This window comes from Hemiscyllium ocellatum, chromosome 38 (assembly GCF_020745735.1).
Source record: "Hemiscyllium ocellatum isolate sHemOce1 chromosome 38, sHemOce1.pat.X.cur, whole genome shotgun sequence".
NCBI lineage: Eukaryota > Metazoa > Chordata > Chondrichthyes > Orectolobiformes > Hemiscylliidae > Hemiscyllium > Hemiscyllium ocellatum.
In genome coordinates, this window is record NC_083438.1 from 33000370 (window position 1) to 33024243 (window position 23874).

The window sequence follows — 23874 nt, forward strand, 5'->3', positions numbered from 1 at the left end:
GGACAGTGTAGAGGGAGCTTTACTCTGTATCTGACCCGTGCTGTCCATGTCCTGGGAGTGTTTGATGGGGGACAGTGTAGAGGGAGCTTTACTCTGTATCTGACCCTGTGCTGTCCCTGTCCTGGGAGTGTTTGATGGGGGACAGTGTAGAGGGAGCTTTACTCTGTATCTGACCCGTGCTGTCCATGTCCTGGGAGTGTTTGATGGGGGACAGTGTAGAGGGAGCTTTACTCTGTATCTGACCCTGTGCTGTCCCTGTCCTGGGAGTGTTTGATGGGGGACAGTGTAGAGGGAGCTTTACTCTGTATCTAACCCCGTGCTGTCCCTGTCCTGGGAGTGTTTGATGGGGGACAGTGTAGAGGGAGCTTTACTCTGTATCTGACCCCGTGCTGTCCATGTCCTGGGAGTGTTTGATGGGGGACAGTGTAGAGGGAGCTTTACTCTGTATCTGACCCGTGCTGTCCATGTCCTGGGAGTGTTTGATGGGGGACAGTGTAGAGGGAGCTTTACTCTGTATCTGACCCGTGCTGTCCCTGTCCTGGGAGTGTTTGATGGGGGACAGTGTAGAGAGAGCTTTACTCTGTATCTAACCCCGTGCTGTCCCTGTCCTGGGAGTGTTTGATGGGGGACAGTGTAGAGGGAGCTTTACTCTGTATCTAACCCCGTGCTGTCCCTGTCCTGGGAGGGTTTGATTGGAGTGTTGTGTAAGCTTTACATATAATGTAAAAAAGTACAGAGAGCTTTACTCCCCACGATGCCTTTGATTTGAAGTTAATTTATTGTAAATTTGCAATCAACAAATTTGAGGATGTTGCAAAGTGACCGGTCTCAGGTCTGAGTGTAAATCCGGAATTCACTGAAGCAGTGTTCCCTGATCCGAACTGAAACAAACTCGGGATGATCTGAGCCAGACCCTCATGTCGTTGCGGCCCTAACTGGGAGTGTATGGCACAGTGCATAGGCTGCAGTTTGATGGTCACCAAGGCCAGAGGCTGATGGTAGTGCTCAGGGACCAGTCGCTATTAGTGGCTCCTGGATTCCACATCGGAGATTGGCAGGAACAGCAATATCTGTGAGATACAGAGAGAAGGAGCACTCAGTCACCTGAGCTGCTGCAGGGTAGAACCGCATCTACTCAGACAGGACCCATGTCAGTGTGTCCAGTAGGGCGCTGTCACCTCAGGCACAGTAGGACATGGTGTCAGGAACCCATCCGCCTTCCTCAATCTGTTATCCCAGAGACAGCACTGAGGGAGTGCCGCACTGTGGGAGGGGCAGTGCTGAGGGAGTGGGCACTGTCGGAGGGTCAGTGCTGAGGGAGCGCCGCACTGTCGGAGGGTCAGTGCTGAGGGAGCGCCGCACTGTGGGAGGGTCAGTGCTGAGGGAGTGCCGCACTGTGGGAGGGTCAGTGCTGAGGGAGTGCCGCACTGTGGGAGGGGCAGTGCTGAGGGAGTGGGCACTGTCAGAGTGTCAGTGCTGAGGGAGTGGGCACTGTCAGAGGGTCAGTGCTGAAGGATTGGGCATTGTCAGAGGGTCAGTGCTGAGGGAGTGCCGCACTATCGGAGGGTCAGTGCTGAGGGAGCGCCGCACTGTCGGAGGGTCAGTACTGAGGGAGCGCCGCACTGTCGGAGGGTCAGTGCTGAGGGAGCGACGCACTGTATTTTCGGGAGGTGAGGAAGCCTCACCTGGAGGTGGATGAATGGTTAGCACTGTTGCCTCACAGCACCTGGGACCTGGATTCAATTCCTACCTTAGCAACTGTCTGTGTGGAATTTGCACATTCTCCCAGTGTCTGTGAGTTTCCTCCCACAGTGCCCAGGGATGTGCAGGTTAGGGTGGATTGGCCATGCTAAATTGTCCCATAGTGCCCAGGGATGTGCAGGTTAGGGTGGATCGGCCATGCTAAATTGTCCCATAGTGCCCAGGGATGTGCAGGTTAGGGTGGATCGGCCATGCTAAATTGTCCCATAGTGCCCAGGGATGTGCAGGTTAGGGTGGATTGGCCATGCTAAATTGTCCCATAGTGCCCAGGGATGTGCACCTTGGAGAGTGCACCTTGCTGTTTTCCACCCCAGGAGCTGTGCAGGGTTCCTTACCGATCTGGGCGGGTTTGGGCAGTTTGAGATTGTTCATCAAGCTCACAAATTCTCTCTGGGGTTTGGTGAGGCGTGGATTCAGTCTCCTCTCCTCTTCCACTGTTGTCACGGTCTGTCCTGTTTGGGAAGCAACTGAGTCACATTATCAAGTCATTCAGCCCTCCTCCTCCAGCCTGTTACACAGGGACAGGAGGCCATTCAGCCCCTCCTCCTCCACCCTGTTGCACAGGGACAGGAGGCCATTCAGCCCCTCAAGCACGCTGTACTGTTCAATCACATCACATCCAATTTGAAGGTTTGAAGTGAGGCCTTCCTACTATTTTCAGGGGGACATCGGTGGGGTGGGGGTGGGGTATCGGTGCGGTGGGGGTGGGGTGGGGGGTGGGGTATCGGTGGGGTGGGTATCGGTGTGGTGGGGGTGGGGTATCGGTGCGGTGGGGGTGGGGTGGGGGGTGGGGTATCGGTGGGGTGGGTATCGGTGTGGTGGGGGTGGGGTATCGGTGGGGTGGGGTGGGGTGGGGGTGGGGTATCGGTGGGGTGGGGGTGGGGTATCGGTGGGGTGGGGTGGGGGTGCCCGGATTTCCCTGCCCCCTGAGAGTAAAGATGCCACCTCCATCTCCCACTGCACAGTCCGGCCTGGAATTTCAGGGGGGTCCTGGGCTACACCCACCCACCCATCTGAGGAAACCCGTTCCCCTCTGTCAGTCCAATCAGATCCCCCTCCACACCATATCAATTGCCTCGATTTGATCCCATCGTTCCCACCTCGCTAACTCTCTCGACTCGAGGAAGTGGAAGGGGGAGGGGGGTAAATGCCCCAGTCTTGTCACCCATTCTGGGATTCTAACCCCCTCAATCTCGGGGGTGTGCCTGGTTAATCTCTACAGCTCCCATGCCCCCATCTCCTCCCCACTCCCTCCCCACCCTCTCCCCCCCAATCCCAACCCCCAACCCCAACCCCAATCCCCAACCCCAACCCAAACCCCTAACCCCAACCCCAACCACAACCACAATTCCAACCCCAACCCCAACCCAAACCTCAACCCTAACCCCAATCCCAACCCCAACCCCAACCCAAACCCCAAGCCCAATCCCAAGCCCAATCCCAACCCCAATCCCAACCCCAACCCAAACCCCAATCCCAACCCCAATCCCAACCCCAATCCCAACCCCAATCCCCAACCCCAACCCAAACCCCTAACCCCAACCCCAACCACAACCACAATTCCAACCCCAACCCCAACCCAAACCTCAACCCTAACCCCAATCCCAACCCCAATCCCAATACCAACCCCAATCCCAACCCCAATTCCAACCCCAACCCAAACCCCAACCCCAACCCAAACCCCAATCCAACCCCAATCCCAACCCCAATCCCAAAACCAACCCCAATCCCAACCCCAACCCCAATCTCAACCCCAATCGCAAATCCAATCCCAACCCCAACCCTAATTCCAACCCCAACCCCAACCCAACCCCAATCCCAATACCAACCACAACCCCAACCCAAACCCTCAACCCCAACTAACCCAACCCCTACCCAATCCCAATCCCCAAACCCAACCTCAACCCCAACCCCAACCCTAAATCCTACCCCATCCCCAACCCCAAATCCTACCCCATCCCCAACTCCAAATCCTACCCCATCCCCAACCCCATCCCCTACCCCATCCCCTACCCCATCCCCAACCATATCCCCAATCCCATCCCCATCCCCAACCCCATCCCCAACCCCATTTCCAACCCCAACCCCAACCCTATCCCCAACTCCTACCCCATCCCCATCCCCAATCCCTATCCCATCCCCAACCCCACCCCCAACTCCTACCCCATCCCCATCCCCAATCCCTATCCCATCCCCAACCCCACCCCCAACTCCTACCCCATCCCCATCCCCAACTCCTACCCCATCTTCATCCCCATCCCCAATCCCACCCTCATCCCCAACCACAATCCCAACCCCATCCCCAACCCCAACCCCATCCCCAACCCCAATCCCATCCCCATCCCCAACCCCAATCCCATCCTCAACCCCAATCCCATCCCCAACCCCAACTCCTACCCCATCCCCAACCCCACTCCCAACCCCAACCCCATCCCCAACCCCAATCCCACCCCCAACCCCAACTCCTACCCCATCCCCAACCCCAACCCCAACCCCAACTCCTACCTCAACTCCTACCCCAACTCCTACCCCATCCCCATCCCCAACCCCAACCCCAAAGCTGGTATTGCTGCTTCTGAGAGCAGAGGGCCTGAGCTCCAATCAGGAAGCACAGAGAGAGAGAGAGAGAGACATAGAGAATGAGAAAAATAGAGAGAATGTGAGAGAGAGAGACGGAGAGTGAGAGAGAGAATGTGAGAGAGACATAGAGAGAGAAAGAGATTGTGAGAGAGCGAGAGTGAGAGACATAGAGTGTGAGAGAAAGAGAGAGATAATGTGTGTGAGAGAGAGAAAATCAGAGAGAGAGATATAGAGTGAGAGAGAGAGAGAGACAATGTGAGAGAGAGAGACATTGAGAGAGAGAGTGAGAATGAGAGAGAGAGAGAGAATCAGAGAAAGAGATATACAGAGTGAAAGAGAGAGAGAATATAAGAGAGAGACAGAGAGGGGAGAGAGAGAGAATATGAGAGAGAGAGAGAGAGAGACATAGAGAGTGAGAGAGAGAATGTGAGAGACCGAGAATGTGTGAGAGAGAGAGAGAATGAGAGATAGGGAGAGGGAGGGATAGAGGGTGAGAAAGAGGGCAGTGAGAGGGAATGGGGGAGTCAGAGGGGAGGAGAGAGAGGGGGAGGGGAGGGGAGAGTTGGGAGAGGAGGGAAAGGGAGTGGGAGAGGAGGGAGGGGGAGAGGGAGAGGAGGGTGGGGGAGGGGGAGAGGAAGAGGAGAGGGGGAGAGGGAGAGGAGGGGGGGGGAGGGGGAGAGGAGGGTGGGGGAGGGAGAGGAGGGAGGGGGAGGGGGAGAGGAGGGTGGGGAGGGGGAGAGGAAGAGGAGGGAGGGGGAGAGGGAGAGGAGGGTGATGGAGAGGAGGGAGGAAGGGGAAGGGGAGAGGGAGAGGGAGAGGAGGGTGAGGGAGAGGAGGGAGGATGGGGAGGAAGGGAAAGGGGAGAGGGAGAGGAGGGTGAGGGAGAGGAGGAAGGATGGGGAGGAGGGGGGGGAGAGAGGGGGAGGGGGAGAGGCGGATGGGGGGAGGGAGGTTTCTGACACTGCTCAGTGGGAGCCAGCAGCTTCCCGGAGAAATGTGTCTGTGAATTCCCGAAACATTTCTCCCTGAATCAGAGATCTGTTTCCCGAAACCAGGCCAGCGGGAATCCCCTGAGTGGAGGAGAGGGAGTGAAGTTCCAATTTCCACACACAACCTGATCCCTGCCTTCCCCATTGCACTCCAGCCTGCCCACCCACACCGCACGCCCACTCTGAAGGGGCATTAACCCCCACTCAGAGAATGGCATCACTTGTACTGCCCATGCTGTCTCCCCTGGTCAGTATACCTGCCCTCCACATGGCATGAGCAGGAGGGTAAGGGCAGAGAGATGTACAGCACGGAAACAGACCCTTCGGCCCAACCTGTCCATGCTGACCCAGATATCCCAGCCCAATCTAGTCCCACCCGCCAGCACCCGGCCCATATCCCTCCAAACCCTTCCTATTCATATCCCCATCCAAATTCCTCTTAAATGTTGCAATTGTACCAGCCTCCACCACATCCTCTGGCAGCTCATTCCATACACGTACCACCCTCTGTGTGGAAACGTTGCCCTGTAGGTCTCTTTTATATCTTTCCCCTCTCACCCTAAACCTATGCCCCTCTTGTTCTGGACTCCCTGACCCCAGGGAAAAGACTTTGTCTATTTACCCTATCCATGCCCCTCATGATTTTATAAACCTTTATAAGGTCACCCCTCAGTCTCCGACGCTCCAGGGAAAACAGCCCCAGCCTGTTCAGCCTCTCCCTGCAGCTCAGATCCTCCAACCCTGGCAACATCCTTGTAAATCTTTTCTGAACCCTTTCAAGTTTCACAACATCTTTCCGATAGGAAGGAGACCAGAATTGAGCGCAGTATTCCAACAGTGGCCTAACCAATGTCCTGTACAAACACAACATGACCTCCCAACTCCTGTAGTCAATACTCTGACCAATAAAGGAAAGCATACCAAACACCTTCTTCACTATCCTATCTACCTGCGACTCCACTTTCAAGGAGCTATGAACCAGCACTCCAAGGTCTCTTTGTTCAGCAACTCTCCCCAGGACCTTACCATTAAGTGTATAAATCCTGCTAAGATTTGATCTCTCTCTGCACCTTCTGTCACTGTAACACTATTCGGTTTTGTTAAGATTTGCTTTTCCAAAATGCAGCATTTATCTGAATTAAACTCCATCTGCCACCCATTGGCCCAGGTGATCATGGGATTTAAGTTTGGAATGGTGAAGAGATCTCCTGGAGCTCCACCAGGAGGAGGCGCTATTGAGAGGCGAGGCATGTTGAACAGACTCTTAAGAGGGAACAGAGTGTATCTTTGGTGGAGGGAGGGCCGTTGGGAAAGGGAGCATGTTGGCATGGAACTCACATGGTCATTCCATATCGGCATTATAAATCATTCCTCGTTTATCCTTAACCTCCCTTCCTGTTTGCAATGATCTGATGCTGCATCCCGTTTGATGATCTTTGGGCTGTCTGTGCGTCTCACGGGCAATTGAGGAAATCCTGTCCATCAGGAAGTTGGTCGGCTGAAGTTGGCCATTTTGTCGGTCTCCCTCAATCCTGACCCCAATGGCTCATTCCCCCCCCCCTCAATGTCTGGACCCTCTCAAGGGGGTAACGAGGGACAGGCAATAAATGCTGGGCCCAGCCCACATCCCACCAAATGAATAAACTAAAATGAAATAAAATTAAGACTGGATTGGCTGGGACATTTTTCCACTGCAGCGGAGGTGGCCTGGAGGGATAGGGGCCGGGTGCTGGCAGGTGGGACTAGATTGGGTTGGGATATCTGGTCGGCACGGACAGGTTGGGCCGAAGGGTCTGTTTCCGTGCTGTACATCTCTATGACTCTACAATGGTGGTTCATAAAATAATGGGGGGGTATGGACAGAGTTAATGGTAGGTACCTTTTCCCAAGGGGCAGATTTTTAAGGTGAATTGAGAGAGATTTAAAAAAGACAATTTTTTTTACCCAGAGGGTGGTTCATGTTTGGAGTGAACTTTCTGAGGAAGTGGGGGGGATGTGGGGACAGTTACAACGTTTAAAAGACATTTGGATCAGGACATGACCAGGAAAGGGTTGGAGGGAGACGGGGTAGGAGTAGGCAGGTGGGGGACTAGTTTAGTTTGGGATTAGGGCCGGTATGGACTGGTTGGGCCGAAGGATCTGTGACGTGAAGCAATCTCTTTGGAGGTTTTTGAAGGTTTAGAGTGGTGCCCTAAGTTGGAAGGATGTTGCTTCTTGCGAAGGAGATGAGAATCGAAGGTTCAGCGTTAAAAATAACGCATTTAAGGTGAGGACGAAGAATGCCGAGAGGCATAAATCTGAGGAATTCCCTTCTCTGTGAGCCCGAGATTCAGTGTGTACTTTCGAGGCTGGGTTGGGGGGAATATTAAGTGAGGACTTGGTGTCGGGAGCTTGGCTTTAACAAGAGACATGGAGCCCCAGCAGTAACTAACTCAGACAACACAAAACCTGCAAGGATTGTAAAGAGTGAGGACACAGGGATGAAGTCAATACAGGTGGTAGGACAGGTGGAGTGGGCAGTAAAGGAGGGGGGGTGCGATGGCTCAGTGTTAACACAGTGATGTCACAGCGCCAGGGACCCGAGTTCAATTCACGTCTCGGATTACTGTCTGTGTGGATTTGTACATTCTCCCCGTGTCAGCGTGGGTTTCCTCCGGGTGCTCCGGTTTCCTCCCACAGTCCAAAGATGTGCAGGTTAGGGTGGATTGGCCATGCTAAATTGTCCCATAGTGCCCAGGGATGTGTAGGTTAGGGTGGATTGGCCATGCTAAATTGTCCCATAGTGCCCAGGGATGTGTAGGTTAGGGTGGGTTGGCCATGGGAAATTGTCCCATAGTGCCCAGGGATGTGCAGGTTAGGGTGGATTGGCCATGCTAAATTGTCCCATAGAGCCCAGGGATGTGCAGGTTAGGGTGGATTGGCCATGCTAAATTGTCCCATAGTGCCCAGGGATGTGCAGGTTAGGGTGGATTGGCCATGCTAAATTGTCCCATAGTGCCCAGGGATGTGCAGGTTAGGGTGGATTGGCCATGCTAAATTGTCCCATAGTGCCCAGGGATGTGCAGGTTAGGGTGGATTGGCCATGCTAAATTGTCCCATAGTGCCCAGAGATGTGCAGGTTAGGGTGGATTGGCCATGCTAAATTGTCCTATAGTGCCCAGGGATGTGTCGGTTAGGGTGGATTGGCCATGCTAAAGTGTCCCATAGTGCCCAGGGATGTGCAGGTTAGGGTGGATTGGCCATGCTAAATTGTCCCATAGCGCCCAGGGATGTGCAGGTTAGGGTGGATTAACCATGGGGAATGTGGGGATGGGGGAGGTTTAGATTAGATTAGATTAGACTTACAGTGTGGAAACAGGCCCTTCGGCCCAACAAGTCCACACCGACCCGCCGAAGCGAAACCCACCCATACCCCTACATTTACCCCTTGCCTAACACTATGGGCAATTTAGCATGGCCAATTCACCTGACCCGCACATCTTTGGAATGTGGGAGGAAACCGGAGCACCCGGAGGAAACCCACGCTGACACGGGGAGAACGTGCAAACTCCACACAGTCGGTCGCCTGAGTCGGGAATTGAACCCGGGTCTCAGGCGCTGTGAGGCAGCAGTGCTAACCACTGTGCCACCGGGAGGTCTAGGTGGGATTCGCTTCAGAAGGTCAGTGTTGACTTGATGGGCTGAATGGCCTGCTTCCACATCGCAGGGAATCAATGATGAACAGAGCACATTGTGTCCTGAACAGAAGATTGGGTGAAGGGGCAGGATGGTGATGATGAACTTGGACAAGACATAAGTTAGACATCAAACAAAACCAACAACAGAGCGCTCTCCCCACAGAACGATTCATTCTGATTTCTCTCCCTAGATGCTGAACTTTTCCAACAATTTCTGCATTTGTGTCTGATTTCCAGCGACCTGTTTGACCTGAGCCGGAGAATTCCAAGTGATCGGGGATGGGATCTGACTGTCTCGGTGAGAGTGATGGGAGGGGAACTGAACATCCCTCATCCAATCAGGCCCCCGACATGATTCCAGATCCACAGCAAGGCGGCTGGCGCTTATCCGCCCTTGGGGCAATTAGGGACGGCCAGTGCCGTGTGAGAATGGAACACCAACCTGTGTAGTCATGGGCAGGATACAGGAGACAGTCGGGAGGGAGAGTGAAGATCTTCTGGTGGACGGAGTGGTACAGAGACTCGGGATCACCTGGAAAGACATCCCGAGAGAGAGAGAGAGAATTACACAAGAGTTGGGAAAAAGCTCCATCGGACAGACATTTCAGCACAGCAAGATCCCATAAGCAGCAAACAGCACCCACAGACTCTCCCCAGCTATGGCAGCCGGGGCAGAATATATTGGGCTGAAGACACATCGGAAAATATCCTTCCCGCTCTCCCGAAACAACAGGTTAGAGTTCCCGCTAAAGTACATTCGGAGGGTCAGTGCTGAGGGAGTGCCGCACTGTCGGAGGGTCATTACCAGGGAGTGACACACTGTCAGAGGGTCAGTGCTGAGGGAGTGCCGCACTGTCGGAGGGTCAGTGCTGAGGGAGTGCCGCACTGTTGGAGGGTCAGTGCTGAGGGAGCACCGCACTGTCGGAGGGTCAGTGCTGAGGGAGTGCTGCACTGTCGGAGGGTCATTACTGAGGGAATGGGCACTGTCGGAGGGTCAGTGCTGAGAGAGCACCACACGGTCAGAGGCTCAGTGCTGAGGGAGTTCTGCACTGTGGGAGGGTCAGTGCTGAGGGAGCACCGCACTGTCGGAGGGTCAGTGCTGAGGGAGTGCTGCACTGTCGGAGGGTCAGTGCTGAGGGAGCACCGCACTGTCGGAGGGTCAGTGCTGAGGGAGCACCGCACTGTCAGAGGGTCAGTGCTGAGGGAGTGCTGCACTGTTGGAGGGTCAGTGCTGAGGGAGTGCTGCACTGTCGGAGGGTCAGTGCTGAGGGAGTGCTGCACTGTCGGAGGGTCATTACTGAGGGAGTGGGCACTGTCGGAGGGTCAGTGCTGAGGGAGTGGGCACTGTCGGAGGGTCAGTGCTGAGGGAGCACCACACGGTCAGAGGCTCAGTGCTGAGGGAGTTCTGCACTGTTGGAGGGTCAGTGCTGAGGGAGCACCGCTCTGTCGGAGGGTCAGTGCTGAGGGAGTTCTGCACTGTCGGAGGGTCAGTGCTGAGGGAGCACCGCACTGTCGGAGGGTCAGTGCTGAGGGTGTGCCGCACTGTCGAAGGGTCAGTGCTGAGGGAGTTCCGCACTGTCGGAGGGTCAGTGCTGAGGATGAGCGGCTTACCTTGTTGAAAATCAGTCCGTCCACAGCCTCGGATGAGCAGAGCATCTCCGGTGAATGCCATGGATTTGTCGTTGAGCACAAAGGTGACGCAGCCATCTGTGTGTCCTGGGGTGGAAAGTGTCTCCAGAAACTAGGCAGAGTGAGAAAAGACACAAACACTGACAGAACAATCTGCCCCTAAGGGAATCCCAAATCTATCCCTGATCAACACCAGAATTCAACCTCCCAGTCCCACCCCACTCCACACTGTATCAACTCAGTAGGACCCACACTCGGAGCACTGTGCACAGTTCCAGTCTCCGTATCCCTCAGTTAGACCCACACTCGGAGCACTGTGCACAGTTCCAGTCTCCGTATCCCTCAGTTAGACCCACACTCGGAGCACTGTGCATAGTTCCAGTCTCCGTATCCCTCAGTCAGACCCACACTCGGAGCACTGTGCACAGTTCCAGTCTCCGTATCCCTCAGTTAGACCCACACTCGGAGCACCGTGCACAGTTCCAGTCTCCATATCCCTCAGTCAGACCCACACTGGGAGCAGTGTGCACAGTTCCAGTCTCCGTATCCCTCAGTTAGACCCACACTCGGAGCACTGTGCACAGTTCCAGTATCCGTATCCCTCAGTCAGACCCACACTCGGAGCACTGTGCACAGTTCCAGTCTCCGTATCCCTCAGTTAGACCCACACTCGGAGCACTGTGCACAGTTCCAGTCTCCGTATCCCTCAGTCAGACCCACACTCGGAGCACTGTGCACAGTTCCAGTCTCCGTATCCCTCAGTCAGACCCACACTCGGAGCACTGTGCACAGTTCCAGTCTCTGTATCCCTCAGTCAGACCCACACTCGGAGCACTGTGCACAGTTCCAGTCTCCGTATCCCTCAGTCAGACCCACACTCGGAGCACTGTGCACAGTTCCTGTCTCCGTATCCCTCAGTCAGACCCACACTCGGAGCACCGTGCACAGTTCCAGTCTCTGTATCCCTCAGTCAGACCCACACTCGGAGCACTGTGCACAGTTCCAGTCTCCGTGTCCCTCAGTGAGACCCATACTCGGAGCCCTGTGCACAGTTCCAGTCTCCGTATCCCTCAGTCAGACCCACACTCGGAGCACTGTGCACAGTTCCAGTCTCCGTGTCCCTCAGTCAGACCCACACTCGGAGCACTGTGCACAGTTCCAGTCTCCGTATCCCTCAGTCAGACCCACACTCGGAGCACTGTGCACAGTTCCAGTCTCCGTGTCCCTCAGTTAGACCCACACTCGGAGCACTGTGCACAGTTCCGGTCTCCGTATCCCTCAGTTAGACCCACACTCGGAGCACCGTGCACAGTTCCAGTCTCTGTATCCCTCAGTTAGACCCACACTCGGAGCACCGTGCACAGTTCCAGTCTCCGTATCCCTCGGTTAGACCCACACTCGGAGCACTGTGCACAGTCCCAGTCCATGTATCCCTCAGTCAGACCCATACTCGGAGCACTGTGCACAGTTCCAGTCTCCGTATCCCTCAGTCAGACCCACACTTGGAGCACTGTGCACAGTTCCAGTCTCCGTATCCCTCAGTCAGACCCACACTCGGAGCACTGTGCACAGTTCCAGTCTCCGTATCCCTCAGTCAGACCCACACTCGGAGCACTGTGCACAGTTCCAGTCTCTGTATCCCTCAGTCAGACCCACACTCGGAGCACTGTGCACAGTTCCAGTCTCCGTATCCCTCAGTTAGACCCACACTCGGAGCACTGTGCACAGTTCCTGTCTCCGTATCCCTCAGTCAGACCCACACTCGGAGCACCGTGCACAGTTCCAGTCTCTGTATCCCTCAGTCAGACCCACACTCGGAGCACTGTGCACAGTTCCAGTCTCCGTGTCCCTCAGTTAGACCCACACTCGGAGCACTGTGCACAGTTCCGGTCTCCGTATCCCTCAGTTAGACCCACACTCGGAGCACCGTGCACAGTTCCAGTCTCCGTATCCCTCAGTTAGACCCACACTCGGAGCACCGTGCACAGTTCCAGTCTCCGTATCCCTCAGTCAGACCCACACTCGGAGCACTGTGCACAGTTCCAGTCTCCGTGTCCCTCAGTTAGACCCACACTCGGAGCACTGTGCACAGTTCCGGTCTCCGTATCCCTCAGTTAGACCCACACTCGGAGCACCGTGCACAGTTCCAGTCTCCGTATCCCTCAGTCAGACCCACACTCGGAGCACTGTGCACAGTTCCAGTCTCCGTGTCCCTCAGTTAGACCCACACTGGGACGAAGACGTTATTGCCAGGACAGGGTGAAAGAAGAGGCTGTGGGGGTGACCTGAGTGAGGTCTGGGAGGGGTTTCGATTGTGGAGATGTAAAGATGTTTCCCCTTGTGGGCGGGTGTGGGGGGGAGGGTGGGGGTGTGGCTTGTGAAGTAGAATGAGGAGCCATTGATAGATGGCATTCCCGAATAAATGCAATGGGAAATTCAGGAAAAAGTCTTCCGATGGGGTTGAGGGCTGCATGGGACTCACTCCCACAGGGAGTGTGTGTGTGTGGGGAATGTGGGCCTCACTCCCACAGGGAGTGTGTGTGTGTGTGGGGAATGTGGGCCTCACTCCCACAGAGAGTGTGTGTGTGTGGGGAATGTGGGTCTGACTCCCACAGGGAGCGGGGGGAGGGGGAATCGTGTGGATGTATTGAACTCGGGTAAACTGGATAAACAAAGCAGAGAGGGAGATGGTGATGGGGTGAGGGAGAAAGCAGGGCATGGAGGAGAAAGCCTGGCCTGGGATAGATGGGCTGAATGGCCTGTTTCTGTGCTGGAGAAACTCTCCCTCGGTGATTTACTTACAAATTTGCCAAAGTTAATGATATCCCCTTCCTTGATGTGCACATCAGCCTGTGCTCCACTGTCCTTCGCAATGACACTTTGACATCCAACCAGCATCTTCTTCAGCAGCCCTGTACCAGTCACATGATCCGCATGGCAATGAGTATTGGCTGCAGACAGAACAGGAAGCCATCAATACTGACCCTCCGACAGTGCGGCACTCCCTCAGCACTGACCCTCCGACAGCGCGGCGCTCCCTCAGTACTGACCCTCCGACAGTGTGGCACTCCCTCAGCACTGACCCTCCGACAGTGCCCACTCCCTCAGCACTGACCCTCCGACAGTGCCCACTCCCTCAGTACTGACCCTCCGACAGTGCGGCACTCCCTCAGCACTGACCCTCTGACAGCGCGGCACTCCCTCAGCACTGACCCTCCGACACTGCGGCACTCCCTCAGCACTGACCCTCTGACAGCGCGGCGCTCCTTCGGCACTGACCCTCCGACAGTGCTCACTCCCTCAGCACTGACCCTCCGACAGTGCCCACTCCCTCAGCACTGACCCTCCGACAGTGCCCACTCCCTCAGCACTGACCCTCTGACAGTGTGGCACTCCCTCAGCAATGACCCTCTGACAGTGCGGCACTCCCTCAGCACTGACCCTCCGACAGTGCGGCGCTCCCTCAGCACTGACCCTCCGACAGCGCGGCGCTCCCTCAGCACTGACCCTCCGACAGTGCCCACTCCCTCAGCACTGACCCTCCGACAGCGCGGCGCTCCCTCAGCACTGACCCTCTGACAGTGCCCACGCCCTCAGCACTGACCCTCTGACAGTTCGCACTCCCTCAGCACTGACCCTCCGACAGTGCCCACTCCCTCAGCACTGACCCTCCGACAGTGCCCACTCCCTCAGCACTGACCCTCCGACAGTGCCCACTCCCTCAGCGCTGACCCTCCGACAGTGCGGCACTCCCTCAGCACTGACCCTCCGACAGTGCGGCACTCCCTCAGCACTGACCCTCCGACAGTGCAGCACTCCCTCAGAACTCACCCTCCGACAGTGCGGGGCTCCCTCGGAACTGACCCTCCGACAGTGCAGCTCTCCCTCAGCACTGACCCTCCGACAGTGCCCACTACCTCAGCACTGACCCTCCGACAGTGCCCACTCCCTCAGCACTGACCCTCCGACAGTGCGGCACTCCCTCAGCATTGACCCTCCGACAGTGCGGCGCTCCCTCAGCACTGACCCTCCGACAGTGCGGCACTCCCTCAGCACTGACCCTCCGACAGTGAATCATTTCAGTGAAGATCTGCCTTGATGTATTCTCAAAATCCGTGGAGTAGGGACTCAAACTGTGCACCCGGAGAAACGAAGGAGCGGCTGTGGTACACTGTTCCCATGTGGGAGGTACTTTTATTGGGATTGAGATACATTCCCAGCAGGAATTGCTGGACCACCAGTTGATTGTGAGGAAGGGAATTCCAGGATTCTGACCCAGGAAGGAACGGCCGATATATTTCCAAGTCGGGAGGGTGAGGGGAGGGGAACCTGCAGGGGGGTGGTGTCCCCATGTACCTGCTGCCCCTTGTCCTTCCAGATGGAAGTGGCCGTGGGTTTGGAAGGTGCTGCCTGAGGGTCTTTGGTGAGTTTCTGCAGTGGGTCTTGTAGCTGGTACAACACTGCTGTTACTGAGGGGGGGGGGGGGGAGGGAGGGGATGGTACACACTGCTGTTACTGAGGGGGGGGGGGGGGTGGGAGGGGATGGTACACACTGCTGTTACTGAGGGGGGTGGGGGGAGGGAGGGGATGGTACACACTGCTGTTACTGAGGGGGGGGGGAGGGGGGGATGGTACACACTGCTGTTACTGAGGGGGGGGGGGGGGAGGGGGGGATGGTACACACTGCTGTTACTGAGGGGGGGTGGGGGGGGGGAGGGGGTGGTACACACTGCTGTTACTGAGGGGAAGTGGGGGGAGGGAGGGGATGAAACACACTGCTGTTACTGAGGGGAGGTGGGGGGAGGGAGGGGATGGTACACACTGCTGTTACTGAGGGGGGTGGGGGAGGGAGGGGATGAAACACACTGCTGTTACTGAGGAGGGGTTGGGGGGAGGGAGGGGATGGTACACACTGCTGTTACTGAGCGTCGGTGGGGGGAGGGAGGGGATGGTACACACTGCTGTTACTGGGGGGGGGTGGGGGGAGGGAGGGGATGGTACACACTGCTGTTACTGAGGGGGGGGTGAGGGGAGGGAGGGGATGGTACACACTGCTGTTACTGAGTGTCGGTGGGGGGAGGGAGGGGATGGTACACACTGCTGTTACTGAGGGGGGGTGGGGGGAGGGAGGGGATGGTACACACTGCTGTTACTGAGTGCCGGTGGGGGGTGGGGGGAGGGAGGGGATGGTACACACTGCTGTTACTGAGCGTCGGTGGGGGGAGGGAGGGGATGGTACACACTGCTGTTACTGAGCGTCGGTGGGGGGGAGGGGATGTTTGTGGGTGTGGGGTCAATCCAGCGGGGGCTGCTTTGTCCCTGGACGGTATCGAGCTTCTCGAGTTTTGTTGGAGCTGCCCCCATCCAGGGGCAAGTGGGGAGTATTCCCTCACCCTCCTGCCTTGGGCCTTGTCGATGGTGGGACAGGCTTTGGGGGGAGTCAGGAGGGGAGTTACTCGCTGCAGTATTCCCAGCCTCTGACCTGCTCTTGGAGCCGCTGTGTTGATGTGGTGGGTCCAGTTGGGTTTCTGGTCAATGGGAACCCCTAGGATGGTGACAGTGGGGGGATTCATTGATGGGAGCACCACTGAATGTGGAGGGATATTTCCACTTCTTGCGGTCAGGTGGAATTCTGGATGGGCGTATGAATAGAAAGGGTGTAGAAGGATCGGGGCCAAGTGCTGGCAAATGGGAGTAGATTGGGTTGGGATATCTGGTCGGCATGGACGGGTTGGGCCGAAGGGACTGTTTCCACTCTGTACATCTCCAGCCTGGGAGGTTGCTCCTATAAATGCTGACTTAGGCATTACTTTATTCCCATTCTCGATCCATGATGGTTATTGATCATTGTTGCACAGCTAATGGAAACTTTGATGACCCCCTTCTCAACCACGGGCCCACCCACTGCCCCAGGGACAATGCCACCTGGAAGGAAGATTCTCTGAAAGGGAGCAAACAGCATCCGGACCCTGGGAGTGAGCGACCAGGGAAGGGGGAGAGAGAGAGAGAGAGAGAGAGGAAGAGAGAGAGAGAGAGAGAGACAGAGAGAGAGAGACAGAGAGAGAGAGAGAGAGAGACAGAGAGAGAGAGAAGCAAGCCGTGGTCTCAGAGAGGTTCACAGTGGGGGGTGGGGGGAGGGAGTATTCTGACTGGGAAAGTGCTGGCGTTGAGATTTGGGGATTTTAGTAATCTCAGGACAGGGATTTCCCGGCTGAATTTCAGGAACTGAGATTTCCCAATGCTGGGGAAATGTCAGTCCTTCAAGTACAGGCACATTAGACCCCACTGATTCTCGCTCACCAGCTCCACTCATCAGTGCGGAGGACACTACTTCCCGTCTATAAGTGTAGAGAGAGCTTTACTCTGTATCTAACCCCATGCTGTCTCCGTCCTGGGAGTGTTTGATGGGGGACAGTGTAGAGGGAGCTTTACTCTGTATCTAACCCCGTGCTGTCCCTATCCTGGGAGTGTTTGATGGGGGACAGTGTAGAGGGAGCTTTACTCTGTCTCTGACCCCGTGCTGTCTCTGTCCTGGGAGTGTTTGATGTGGGACAGTGTAGAGGGAGCTTTACTCTGTATCTAACCCCGTGCTGTCCCTGTCCTGGGAGTGTTTGATGGGGGACAGTGTAGAGAGAGCTTTACTCTGTATCTAACCCCGTGCTGTCCCTGTCCTGGGAGTGTTTGATGGGGGACAGTGTAGAGGGAGCTTTACTCTGTATCTAACCCCGTGCTGTCCCTGTCCTGGGAGTGTTTGATGGGGGACAGTGTAGAGGGAGCTTTACTCTGTATCTAACCCCGTGCTGTCCCTGTCCTGGGAGGGTTGAGTCGGTTCAGGGGAGAGTGTTTGTGTGATTCCTGGGAATTGCTTACCTGCATAAATCAGTTTCAATCCCAGATCCTCAATGAGTTTCACATCACGATTTACTTCCTCAATCACTGGGTCAATGATAACAGCGTGTCTGCTCTGAGAGTCAGCCAGCAGGTAGGTGTAGGTGCAGCTAATCTTCTCAAAGAGCTGCAACAGTGAGAGAGTCCGAAAGAATAATGATGGGTTTGAGATATACGGTCGAAAGTGTTCAGGTGTGTGTGTGTGTCTGCATGTGTGAGTGTGTGTGTGTATATGTGAGTGTGAGTGTGTGTAAGTGTGGGAGTGCTGAAAATGTGTTGCTGGAAAAGCGCAGCAGGTCAGGCAGCATCCAAGGAACAGGAGAGTCGACATTTCGGGTATGAGCCCTTCTTCAGGAATGAGGAGAGTGTGTCCAGCAGGCTAAGATAAAAGGTAGGGAGGAGGGACTTGGGGGAGGGGCGATGGGAATGTGATAGGTGGAAGGAGGTGAAGGTGAGGGTGATAGGCCGGAGGGTGGGGGCGGAGAGGTCAGGTGGAAGATTGCAGGTTAGGAGGGCGGTGCTGAGTCCGAGGGTTGGGACTGAGACAAGGTGGAGGGAGGGGAAATGAGGAAACTGGAGAAATCTGAGTTCATCCCTTGTGGTTGGAGGGTTCCCAGGCGGAAGATGAGGCGCTCCTCCTCCAACCGTCGTGTTGCCATGGTCTGGTGATGGAGGAGTCCAAGGACCTGCATGTCCTCGGTGGAGTGGGAGGGAGAGTTAAAGTGTTGAGCCACAGGGTGGTTGGGTTGGTTGGTCCGGGTGTCCCTGAGGTGTTCTCTGAAACGTTCCGCAAGTAAGCGGCCCGTCTCCCCAATATAGAGGAGGCCACATCGGGTGCAGCGGATGCAATAGATGATGTGTGTGGAGGTGCAGGTGAATTTGTGGCGGATATGGAAGGATCCATTGGGGCCTTGGAGGGAAGTGAGGGAGGAGGTGTGGGCGCAAGTTTTGCATTTCTTGCGGTTGTAGGGGAAGGTGCTGGGAGTGGAGGTTGGGTTGGTGGGGGGTGTGGACCTGACGAGGGAGTCACGGAGGGAGTGGTCTTTTCAGAACGCTGATAGGGGAGGGGAGGGAAATATATCCCTGGTGGTGGGGTCCGTTTGGAGGTGGCGGAAATGACAGCAGATGATACGCTGTATACGGAGGTTGGTGGGGTGTAGGTGATAACCAGTGGGGTTCTGTCTTGGTGGCATTTGGAGGGGTGGGGCTCAAGGGCGGAGGAGCGGGAAGTGGAGGAGATGCGGTGGAGGGCATCGTCGATCACGTCTGGGGGGAAGTTGCGGTCTTTGAAGAAGGAGGCCATTTGGGTTGTACGGTATTGGAACTGGTCCTCCTGGGAGCAGATGCGGCGGAGACAAAGGAATTGGGAATATGGGATGGCGTTTTTACAGGGGGCAGGGTGGGAGGAGGTGTAGTCCAGGTAGCTGTGGGAGTCAGTCGGTTTATAGTAGATGTCTGTGTTGAGTCGATCGCCCGCGATAGAAATGGAGAGGTCTAGGAAGGGGAGGGAGGAGTCTGAGACAGTCCAGGTGAATTTGAGGTCGGGGTGGAAGGTGTTAGTAAAGTTGATGAACTGTTCAACCTCCTCGTGGGAGCACGAGGCAGCGCCGATACAGTCATCGATGTAGCGGAGGAAAAGGTGGGGGGGTGGTGCCAGTCTCGTTGCGGAAGATGGACTGTTCCACATATCCGACAAAGAGGCAGGCATAGCTGGGGCCCATGCGGGTGCCATAAGTGTATGAGTGACTGTGTGTGTATATGTGTGTGTGAGCATGTGTGTTTATGTGAGTGTGAGTGTGTGTATGCGTGCGTGTGTGAGTGTGTATGCATGCGTATGTGGGTGCGGGTGTGTGAGTGCACGTGTGTGTGAGTGTATATGTGTGTGTGTAGTGTGTGTGTGTATATGTGTGTGTCAGTATGTGTGTTTGTGTGTAGTGAGTGTGTGTGTATATGTGAGTGTGCGTGTATGTATATGTGAGTGTGAGGGTGTGTGTATATGTGAGTGTGTGTGTGTGTATGTATATGTGAGTGGGTGTATGTGTGTGTGTGTGTGCATGTGTATGAGTGTGTGTATGTGGATGTGTGTGTGAATGTGTATATGTGAGTGTGTGTCTGTCTGTGAGTGTGTATGTGCCTGTGAGTGTGTGTGTACATGTGAGTGTGCGTGTCGGTGAATGTGTGTGTCTGTGAGTGTGAGTATGTGTGAGTGTGTGTATGTGTGAGTGTGTGTGTGTATGTGTGTGTGCATGTGTGTGTGTGTTTGTGAGTGTGAGTATGTGTGAGTGTGTATGTGTCTGAGTGTGTGTGTGTGTGTGTGTGTGTGTATATGTGATTATATGTGTGTGTGTCTGTGAGTGTATGTGTGAGTGTGTGTGCGCGCGTGAGTGTGTGTGTGTCTGTGAGTGTGTATGTGTCTGTGAGTGTGTGTGTGTGTATATGTGATTATGTGTGTGTGTCTGTGAGTGTGAGTATGTGTGAGTGTGTGAGTATGTGTGTGAGTGTGTGTGAATGTATGTGTGTGTGAATGTGTGTGTGTGTGAGTATGTGTGTGTGTGTCTGTATGTGTGAGTATGTATGTGAGTGTGTGTATGTGTGAGTAATACAGTGTGTGTGTCTGTGAGTGTGTGTGCGTATATGTGAGTGAGTGTGTGTGTGTATGTATGTGCGTGTGTGTGTCTCTGTGTGTGTATGTGAGTATGTGTGTGTATGTAAGTGCGCGTGTGTGTCTCTGTGTGTGTATGTGTGCATATGTGTGTGTGTATGTGACTGTATGTGTATGTGTGAGTGTGTGTGCATATGTGTGTGTGTAAGTGTGAGTGTATGTGTGTGTGCGCGCATGTGTGTATATGTGAGTGTGTGTATGTATATGTGACTGTGAGTGTGTGACTGTGAATGTGTGTGTGCGTGTGTGAGTGTATGTGTGTGTAAATGTGAGTGTGTGTGTGTAAATGTGAGTGTGTGTATGCATATATGAGTGCGTGTGTGTATGCATATGTGTGTATGTGTGTGGGAGTGTGTGTGTGTATGTGGATGTGTGAGTGTGTGTGTAGATGTGAGTGTATGTGCGTGAGTATGTGTGAGGGTGAGTGTGTGTGAGTGTGTGTGTTAGTGTGTATGTGTCTGAGTGTGTGTGTGTGAATGTGTGTGTATATGAGTGTGTGTGTATATGTGTACGTGCGAGCGTGTGTGTGAGTGTAGGTGTGTGAGTATGTGAGTGTGTGTGCATGAGTGTACATGTGTATATGTTGTGTGCTTGAGTGTGTGTGTATGCGTGTGTGCATATGTGTGTGTGCATATGTGTGTGCGTGTGTGTGTATGTATGCATGTGTGTGAGTGTGTGTGTGTGTGAGTGTGTGTGCATTTGTGTGTGCGTGTGAGTGAGCATGCTCATGTGTGAGTATGAGTGTGCATGAGTGTGAGCGTGTGTGTATGTGTGCGTGAGTGTGCGTGTGTGTGTGAGTGTGCATGTGCGAGTGAGTGGGTATGTTCTCCCGTCAGAGGGTCAGTGCTGAGGGAGCGGGCACTGTCGGAGGGTCAGTACTGAGGGAGTGCCACACTGTCGGAGGGTCAGTGCTGAGGGAGTGGGCACTGTCGGAGGGTCAGTGCTGAGGGAGTACCGCACTGTTGGAGGGTCATTGCTGAGGGAGTGCCACACTGTCTGAGGGTCAGTGCTGAGGGAGTGCTGCACTGTCGGGAGAGTCAGTGCTGAGGGAGTGCCGCACTGTCGGAGTGTCAGTGCTTTGGGAGGGCCGCACTGTCGTAGGGTCAGTCTGAGGGAATGGGCACTGTCAGAGGGTTAGTACTGAGGGAGTGCCGCACTGTTGGAGGGTCAGTGCTGAGGGAGTGGGCACTGTCGGAGGGTCAGTGCTGAGTGAGTGCCGCACTGCTGGAGGGTCATTGCTGAGGGAGTGCCGCACTGTCGGGAGAGTCAGTGCTGAGGGAGTGCCGCACTGTTGGAGGGTCAGTGCTGAGGGAGTATCGTACTGTCGGAGGGTCAGTACTGAGGGAGTGGGCACTGTCGGAGGGTCAGTGCTGAGTGAGTGCCACACTGTTGGAGGGTCATTGCTGAGGGAATGCCACACTGTCCGAGGGTCAGTGCTGAGGGAGTGCTGCACTGTTGGAGGGTCAGTGCTGAGGGAGTGGACACTGTCGGAGGGTCAGTGCTGAGGGAGCGCCGCACTGTCGGAGGGTCAGTACTGAGGGAGTGCTGCACTGTTGGAGGGTCAGTGCTGAGGGAGTGGACACTGTCGGAGGGTCAGTGCTGAGGGAGCGCCGCACTGTCGGAGGGTCAGTACTGAGGGAGTGCTGCACTGTCGGAGGGTCAGTGCTGAGGGAGTGCCGCACTGTCGGAGGGTCAGTGCTGAGGGAGTGCCGCACTGTCAGAGGGTCAGTGCTGAGGGAGCGCCGCACTGTCGGAGGGTCAGTGCTGAGGGAGTGGGCACTGTCGGAGGGTCAGTGCTGAGGGAGTGGGCACTGTTGGAGGGTCAGTGCTGAGGGTGTGCCGCACTGTTGGAGGTGCTGAATGTAAATGGTCTCATGGCCACCATTTAAAGGAAGTTTCTGGAACCATCCTGTTCCTGATCTGATTTAACAGTTAACTGTCCTTATCTGAAGTGTGTTACCTCACAGTCTGTCTGCCAGTGCCTCTCCCTTTCCCTCTCTGTCTCTCTCACTATTATTGTCTCTATTTGTCTCTGTGTCTCACTCTCTTTCTGTCTCTCTTTACTTTTTCTCTCTTTCTGTCTCTCTCTAACTCTGTTTCTCTCTCACACGCACAGTCTTTGTCTCTCTCTCTCTTTCTGTCTGTCTTTTCTCTCTCTCTTTTTCTGTCTGTCTTCTCTCTCTCTCTCTCTCTCTCTTTCTGTCTGTCTTCCCTCTCTCTCTTTCTGTCTTTTCTCTCTCTCTTTTTCTGTCTGTCTTCTCTCTCTCTCTCTCTCTCTCTCTCTTTCTGTCTGTCTTCCCTCTCTCTCTTTCTGCCTTCTCTCTCTCTCTTTTTCTGTCCGTCTTCTCTCTCTCTCTCTCTCTCTCTGTGTAGAATTGCGACCTGCTGTAATCTGAGCTGCAGGATTCCTGGATCCGAACACCCACCTGTCGGAAGATTAAGCCTTCTGCTTTAGCTGCTTGTTGGTAATACCGTTTGCTGGATGCGGCAGGCAGGAAGGCCTGGTTTGGGAGTACGTTCCCCCATCTGCGACAAAATCCATCCCCAGGCTTGACCTTCACCAGGCCTCGGCTGGAGACTGACCAGCGTAGATAACTGAGAGCTGCAGACATGCCTGTTCTGAACTTGCGTGCCTGACCTCCTCGTCGTATGTGTGGTAATGACCCAGCAAACAAGCTTTACAACGCAATAGATTATACATTAATCATTTTCTCATTGGACACTTTATTACAGCTCAACTCAAAGTGCAAGATGCTGGGACGCACGTCTGTAAACACAAAACACTCATGGCTTGTTTAACAACTTCACGCCCATCAGACCCACATCACAATCTGGACACCGTCCAGGGACAAACCAGCTCCTAATTGATTGGCACCACATTCCAAAGATGTGCAGGTTAGGGTGGATTGGCCATGCTAAATTGTCCCATAGTGCCCAGGGATGTGCAGGTTAGGGTGGATTGGCCATGCTAAATTGTCCCATAGTGCCCAGGGATGTGCAGGTTAGGGTGGATTGGCCATGCTAAATTGTCCCATAGTCTCAGGGATGTGTAGGTTAGGGTGGATTGGCCATGCTAAATTGTCCCATAGTGCCCAGGGATGTGCAGGTTAGGGTGGATTGGCCATGCTAAATTGTCCCATAGTGCCCAGGGATGTGCAGGTTAGGGTGGATTGGCCATGCTAAATTGTCCCATTGTGCCCAGGGATGTGCAGGTTAGGGTGGATTGGCCATGCTAAATTGTCCCATAGTGCTCAGGGATGTGCAGGTTAGGGTGGATTGGCCATGCTAAATTGTCCCATTGTGCCCAGGGATGTGCAGGTTAGGGTGGATTGGCCATGCTAAATTGTCCCATAGTGCTCAGGGATGTGCAGGTTAGGGTGGATTGGCCATGCTAAATTGTCCCATTGTGCCCAGGGATGTGCAGGTTAGGGTGGATTGGCCATGCTAAATTGTCCCATAGTGCCCAGGGATGTGCAGGTTAGGGTGGATTGGCCATGCTATATTGTCCCAAAGAACATGACAGCGCAGTACAGGCCCTTCGGCCCTCGATGTTGTGTTGACCTGTCATACCAATCTGAAGCCCATCTCACCTACACTATTCCACGTACGTCCATATGCCTGTCCAATGACGACTTAAATGTTCTTAAAGTTGGTGAATCTACTACCGTTGCAGGCAAAGCATTCCATA

The 23874-nt window shown here is 54.8% G+C and overlaps 1 protein-coding gene across 1 annotated transcript; it reads right to left on the bottom strand.

The window, feature by feature from the left end:
• Positions 1-759: 759 nt before the first annotated feature.
• LOC132833926 (persulfide dioxygenase ETHE1, mitochondrial-like) lies at positions 760-22940 on the bottom strand. The gene is made up of 7 exons (XM_060852589.1): positions 22613-22940; positions 17507-17651; positions 13439-13587; positions 10619-10748; positions 9450-9539; positions 2097-2213; positions 760-1070 (listed from the first exon to the last, which is right to left on the bottom strand). The coding sequence occupies exons 1-7, from the start codon at positions 22796-22798 to the stop codon at positions 1006-1008; spliced, it is 882 nt and encodes a 293-aa protein (XP_060708572.1). The 5' UTR covers positions 22799-22940; the 3' UTR covers positions 760-1005.
• Positions 22941-23874: the final 934 nt, after the last annotated feature.